The sequence below is a fragment of the Trichoderma ghanense genome, assembly GCF_004382785.1.
Source record: "Trichoderma ghanense strain CCMA-1212 chromosome Unknown scaffold_5, whole genome shotgun sequence".
Lineage (NCBI taxonomy): Eukaryota > Fungi > Ascomycota > Sordariomycetes > Hypocreales > Hypocreaceae > Trichoderma > Trichoderma ghanense.
In genome coordinates, this window is record NW_027395668.1 from 1,043,789 (window position 1) to 1,050,766 (window position 6,978).

General features: G+C 49.2%; 3 protein-coding genes across 3 annotated transcripts; 2 read left to right on the top strand and 1 right to left on the bottom strand.

Annotated features, from left to right (window-relative positions):
- Positions 1-703: 703 nt before the first annotated feature.
- CCMA1212_005321 (uncharacterized protein) lies at positions 704-1,102 on the top strand (the record flags this gene model as incomplete). Its single annotated transcript, XM_073702584.1, has 2 exons — positions 704-964; positions 1,031-1,102. The coding sequence occupies 2 exons, from the start codon at positions 704-706 to the stop codon at positions 1,100-1,102; spliced, it is 333 nt and encodes a 110-aa protein (XP_073558882.1).
- A 957-nt stretch (positions 1,103-2,059) lies between these two features.
- Positions 2,060-3,816, top strand: CCMA1212_005322 (Gluconolactonase; the record flags this gene model as incomplete). Its single annotated transcript, XM_073702585.1, has 8 exons — positions 2,060-2,317; positions 2,378-2,532; positions 2,592-2,785; positions 2,866-2,973; positions 3,035-3,244; positions 3,299-3,395; positions 3,475-3,554; positions 3,608-3,816. The coding sequence occupies 8 exons, from the start codon at positions 2,060-2,062 to the stop codon at positions 3,814-3,816; spliced, it is 1,311 nt and encodes a 436-aa protein (XP_073558879.1).
- A 346-nt stretch (positions 3,817-4,162) lies between these two features.
- On the bottom strand, positions 4,163-5,146 carry CCMA1212_005323 (Uncharacterized protein; the record flags this gene model as incomplete). Its single annotated transcript, XM_073702586.1, has 1 exon — positions 4,163-5,146. The coding sequence occupies one exon, from the start codon at positions 5,144-5,146 to the stop codon at positions 4,163-4,165; it is 984 nt and encodes a 327-aa protein (XP_073558880.1).
- Between the last annotated feature and the right edge of the window lie 1,832 nt (positions 5,147-6,978).

Sequence of the window (6,978 nt, forward strand, 5' to 3'; positions counted from 1 at the left end):
TTCAACCGGCCACCCCGTCCAAGCTCCTGTCACACTGGCAGCCAAGCAACCTTCTCTTCATATACGAGTTGGCCTCGCCTCTCCGACCACATACGACCAAAGCCGTCAGAGAAATCAGGATCCCGTCTGATCTCCATTAGATAAGCTGATGAGCGCTAGATTAGTAGCTGAGTCGGTGACGATCAGCGAATCCCTGGTGTTGTATGTTTTCTTTTTGCCTTTTTGTGCGTTGATGACGGATTTTAACGGCAAGCCAATTTATCTTCCTGCCATATTGCCCGGACTGTAGTTGATGCGTGTAGATGTAAGATGAGAACTTGGACTGAAAGTTGTCTTGGACGGATCTGCTCACAATCGCCCATACGCCACATTGGGGAACAACTAACTTCATCAAGGAACATCATTGTACGCCTTCTTTTTTTATGTGGGATCTTTATCATACTGCGATTTTGGGTTTAGAGAGATGGCTCATGTAAGTCGCAAAGTCGTGATAAATGGTGCAATCCTCAAACCTTGGCCTAGCGTCATGTGATTGCTTCTTAAAGAATTTCTCATCCTGCTTATTCTCTCAGAATTTCATCAACTTGCCACGCTCAACAATCTACACTCAGAAGCTCCTCATCTCAATCTTCCTCTTCTCGCATCTCGCGGGTAATTCGTTCTTTTCGTAGATCAAGCTCAGTCACTCGCAAATCTTCCGAAAATGCCTCTCATCGACGCTGACACCCCGCCTTCAACCAACGACACTCACTACGTCGTCTATTTCGCCTCTGGAGAACCCTCCTGGTGTCCCGACTGTCGAAATGCTCTCCCGGCTCTGCAGAGTGTTTTCGGAGCCGAGTCGGCGCCTTTGGCAACCATCATCCGCGCTGGTTCTCGCGAGGAGTGGAGGGACCCCAGCAACAAGTGGCGACAGGCTCCCTACAACATCAATTGCCTCCCAACGATTGTAAGGGTGGAAAATGTAAGTTGGTTGCTCAAACCTTGAGCCATCTCAGCAACTACAATAAAAGCTTACACATCTATATAGGGCAAGGAGGTTGCTCGACTTGGAGACGTCGAGGGCCAGCAGGAGTCTGCCCTGCGCAAACTGATTGCATAGAGCGGGCAAACCTTGATGCTCAATGGCTGTTTTAATTATTTTTTATTCTTTTTTTGATCTGTCTTGGCATTCCACAGTATAGCCATTCTGCATTTCTACAGTCGTGAGGTGACGCGGTCGGAGGAGTTGTGACAGCAGCCCGTAGGCTGTGATCACGGTACGGGCTGTTGAAAGTAGAACAAAAGTGTCTTACAACACGAGCCTAGCCTTTCTGGTAGTTTCACCTCCTCTGTACTAATTGCATATCACTGCATCTCAGATCAAGTGGTCCTTCGCCAAACGTCTTCCCTAAAGCTCTGTCGAACATCAAATGTCTTCACCAAAATGGAACAGAAATCATGTCGAGAGTGGTTGAATGCTCGCAATTTGACTCAATCCTTGTATTCTGGTGATCTTGATTGCTCCGTTACGATTGTTACTTTCCTGGGCGAACCTTGAGAAACGGTCTGCAGAGCTCAGTTGAAAGCAATTCGGCCTCTTTCCGACCAATTCTGTAGCGCAATCTCCCGGCTACTCTCATCGCTTTTAGACTGATTCTCGACATTTGGTGACTGGCAGGTCTCACACCCATCCTCGCGTTTGCTAATGCAAACTTTCTTGGCCATCAAATTTTTGTCCGTTAATTGCGCGAGAAGCCCCTCGTGAAATGGCATACCAATAACATCTTGGGAACGATTCACGACATCACCGTGACACCGAGTCTATAAAGACAGCCTCGATATGAGCGGGGCAAGTCTCACAGTGTCTTGAATAGCAAAGGCTGATGACTCGGTAAAATATCCCACACTAATAATAAGCACGATCTCGCCCTCGCAGCAAAACAAGTTTTAGTTCCTGTAGCACCCCAAAACGCCCCCTCACTTTGGGGAATGCTCCCGATCTGTCCGAGTACGTCTCAGATTGCGGGCTCACAATCAAGTGCTTGGGCTGCTCAGATAGGACAGAGATCTAGACGACATGTCTCAACGGAACACCGCAAGCTCAAACGTGCCATGGCTCATCTCTGTGGCAGCGGCAGCCTTCGCAATTGGAGTCTCCACATCTGATGCTGTGAGGGACGCCCTTTTTGACATGCAAGATATGTTAACGACCTACAATGGAGGCAACTCCCTGCAAGGGTTGAATGGTCTACCGTCACAGGCACAAGTGATTGATCCAGCAACCTTTGCAGCGATGCCGGTGGTGCCCCCGGAGAGTATCGCGAATATTACTACTGTAAGTCAACCATGACACGCATCTCTGTCTGCGAATGATGGCGTCTGATCAGATCGACAGGTCTTCATTCCGCCCGGCTCTACTATGGACAGCTTGAAAGATCAACCCTTCCACATCTACCACCCCGATTTTCTGCACATCTTGGGACCAAACCCGACTCTTACTCTCATTGCCGACGCAGGCACTGACCCGCTGTTCCATGAAGCCTTTGTGTGGTAAGATGACTATCGAGTCTTTTATCATAGCACACGGCCCTCTCTTACGCAGCTGTTAGGTATCCCCCTACGGATGAAGTCTTCTTTGCCCAAAACGCCGGTGCTCGGGCAGCTGGAACCGGACTGAAGAAATCCAGTCTCATCTTGAAGATATCCATGAATGAAACCATGGCCGTATCGGGCGAGCGAGAGGCCGTCGGTAGAGTCCAAGTCGACGTCGTTCCTACCGAGCCCCTAGTCATCAATCCCAACGGTACGACTTCATGGCATTCTGCCCCCTTGAGCAAAGCTTCCACCTCGTCTCAACAGTACACTGTTTCTAACTGTCATTAGGAGGGACAAACTACAAAGGCAACATGCTGTTTACAGGCGAGGGAATGGGCCCGGATATTGCCCCGGCCCTCTTTGCCGTCAATCCTGCCTCGCCCTACAATTCCACGGGTGAGTGTCAACTTCGGCCTTCTAGAACGTAGTTGTGCCGATGTAATTGACTCTCTCCTAGTGCTTGTCAACAACTACTTTGGCCGCCAACTCAACTCACTTAATGACGTTGCCGTAAACTTCAGAAACAAGCACATTTACTTCACAGATACAGTGTACGGCTATCTGCAAGACTTTCGACCCAGACCTGGTCTCCCGAACCAGGTCTATCGTTTCAACCCTGATACTAGAGCAGTTACCGTCGTGGCAGATGAATTTGTAAACTGCAACGGTGAGTAGCAAACCTGCTATCTGGTGTTGACCTTTTTTTCTGAACCGTGGTCAGGAATCACGTTTTCGCCCGAGGGTCGATATGCCTACGTCACAGATACAGGGGCTGGCAAGGCATTCCGAGGCCACGATAACGCCGGGCGTTCCACAATGTAAGCGGGTGGCCACCAAACTGACTACAAAGTTGAGCTTTCAATCGGCCGAAACTCGCATTTCTAACCCGGAGACTAGATACCGCTACACAGTAGCCAGAGATGGAACGTTCAAGAACCGAAGGGTGTTTGCCTATGCCGGAGCTGGTGTCGTGGACGGTAAACCCCGACCATCTGTTACTTCTTGTACTACCACTGACATGTCTGCCCAGGAATTCACTGTGATTCTGAAGGCAATGTCTATGCTGGCTGTGGTGATGGCGTTCACGTGTGGAATCCCTCGGGGACTTTGCTGGGTAAAATCTTTCTCGGCGAGACGTCTGCTAACTTTCAGTTTGCGGGTGATGGTCGAATGGTCATTGGCGCTGAAACACACCTGTATTATGCGACTCTGGCCAGTAAAGGAGCGCCCATCTCGTAGAGTATCTTGTTGGCTCAAATCAATGGACGTATGCATAGTATGAATGATGAATACCACGAGCGTAAAACATCTGCAGAATGAAGCAGTGTGAAGATGATGGTTTGTGAGATCATACTGTAGCTTCTGGACTTGATACTATTAATCTAAGTCCCGAGGATTCGAGCAAGAGAGCTGGGAAAGGTCTGAGGAGAGTAGTGGCATGGATAGAGGCCATAGAAGTTTGGACTAAGTCGTTGCTGTATAACTCATATAATTTGTCGAGTATGATTATTGGATAAGCAGAGCAAATTGCTGATTATTCACACTCCACCTGTCCAAGATCCGTCTTGGTTAAGCTAAGCTATCATCATGCCTGCTGCTGACCATCTGCCAGGTGTTGTTGAAAGTATGCGATCAGGCGTGCCACAGCAGGTGTAACATATTCAGGCTTGTCATACAGCCCAACATGAGTAGCCCCTTCAACCCAGAACAGCTCCTTTGGCTCCTTTGCACGACGATATGCATCCTCTGCCATCCACTTCGTATCTGCTTCGGTGCCGACAACCATCAGCAAAGGGCGTGGAGAGATCTTGTCAACATATCGAAAGCCATCAAATGCAAAGATCTTATCAACGCTACTCCACGGCATAGTCTTTGCCGAGCGAGGATGAAACCCGCGAGGGGTGTTGTAGTACTCCCAGCCCTCGTACACATACGGCCCGAGAGCCTCTGCAGCGGACGCGTTGGGTGGGAAGATTGGAAAGCCGGATATCTCTCCGGGGTTGTTGCCAGCCGCGGTTCGTGCCTTGGCCGCTTCCCGTAGCAGGGTCTCCCCCACCGAGGGGTCTTGTTTTCCATCGAAGCCTTCACGAAAGAATGGCCCGACATCAGCACCACTGACGGTGGCGGCTGCCTTGATGCGTCTGTCCATGGCCGCGGCGACAGTCACGTAGCCGCCAGAGGCGCAGATGCCAAAGATGCCAATGCGATCAGGGTCAACGCGCTCATGGTTGCTGAGGAACGTGACGGCGGATTTGATGTCTTCGACTCTCTGAGCAGGGTCTTCAAGCCCCCGTGGCTGGCCTTTGCTTTCTCCGTTATAAGCAGCATCCCAAGCTAGGGTGATGAAGCCCCCTTGACTGAGACGGCTGGCGTAGATGGCAGCCGTCTGCTCCTTGACGCCACTGGCTGGGTGAGAAACGGCGATGGCGGGGAGGCGCCCTTCAGGGACGTCGGCTGGAATATACATGTTGGCAGCAAGCTTGAAGTTGGCGCTACTGAATGTGACACTCTGGACTAGAACTTGTGCTGTTTCCGGGGAGGGGAGATGGAGTGATGTGGGTTGACTCATTTTGTATCTAGTTGGTTTGAGAGGCTTGGGTTTGCTGAGGCTTGGATTGAGATGGAAGTGTGAACAGCCGCATGAAAGTTTGAGCTGGGGCATGGAAACCCTTTATTTGTATCTACAAAAAGTCTTTCTATGTAGGTAGAGACTCTATGTGGCACAATGGGGAAGCGTTTAACGGACACATCAAGCTAATCTCCGTCCAGGCAGTTGATACAGACACCCCAGAGCAAACCGAAGAAGCTACTAGCAGACAAATTAAGTTAACCTCCGGTCTAGAGACGTATGTCAGTTGGAAGAATGATTGCGAGCTCTGCTGGAACTTCTTCGAGCGAGGTCGTTACTTGCTATACCGAACAAAGACTTGGAGATTCCATTATCGGAATGGATCACACTGCAACTCCGTTCTGCTGCAAGTCCGCGTCCTTACTGCGGATTTTGTAGGCCGTAACGCCACAAGCGAGATAGGTAACATGGCTACTGAGGATGTTGGGAATGAAATGAAGGACTCGTGATACCTCGCGGCGAAGAGGGAGGTCGTGAAACCCACACAGTGGTCCAAACACCTGCGCTAATGCTGCAACCGGCTTACATCTTGACTGCTATTGGCGCATTCAAAATCTCTCCCAAGACTTGTGAAGGCGAGACGAAACATCCATGTCGACATACAGTTGGCAGAACTTGTGGAGCAATATCCAACGGAGTCTCTTCCCGCGTCGTCGGACTCGCAATACGTCAAGGTATTCTGGCAGAAACTAGGAATTCGCTCGCTTGCTCGACCAATATAGGGTCTTTGACAGAGAAGATGTCTGCCTCATCACACAGTCCAACAATGAGCTCTCCTCGTAGATGCCACAAGACATATCAACAAGCCACCCCAGGGGCAGCAACAAAATACAGTATTCTCCTGCCAACACAAGCAAGCACGGACTTGTATGTCTTCTCTACAGCCATCACAAAAAAGGTGCAAAAAGAAAACAACATACAACAGCCGGTGTTCGCCAGTGGTCACCCACCTGACTACTAATCTGCCTCTCATTGGCTTGACTCTGGGAGAGCAGACGGGATCCCGTATTTTCCAATGGATATGGTCGTATGTGCTTTACAGGCTACGGTAACAGCTTCATGAAGCTCTCTCGAGGCATCACGAGATAGTGATCAAAGAGGGCAAAAAAGGAAGACATGCAACAGCCGGTGTTCGCTGGTGGTCAGCCACCCAACTACTAATCTGCCGGTTAGTGGCTTATCTATGGGGGAGCTGACGGGCTTGCAGTCATTCTGCAGCATCTTTGCGATACAGATGAACCAGCGATGCGAGGTTGGCATAGTTCATTCCCCGATGCGTCATCCCCGCATCCTATCACCAACGGTCGATTAAGTCAAGTCCAATAATGGGATGTATTACTCGACTCGCTCCCCCTCGATTGCCGACCTTCGTGCCTACTCATGCAGCGCTTTTTATTGCACCAAAAGTGAGGGGCCCTTCGCCCGGATCCGTGATCGGGTCATCCCCGACGCGGCCCGGCCTGGTGGTAGGAATTCGGCCGCAATGACCCTTCCATTGCCCTGGCCCGCAGCTAAATCCCCACGGTTCTTTTGCAATTAGATACACTTAGTGGCCAAAAGTCTGCGAACACAAGAATTTTTTACTATATATTTACACCAAATATTAACTAACTTTGAGCTCAAATATTAAATTCAAATAAATTTATATAATAATAAAAATTTAATATATAAATTACAAGCTATTTAATTATATATTTATTATTTTAACTTTTAAATTACCTTGTTTAAATACTTACTAGTGTTTAATATATATATTTTTATATAGTTTTCTT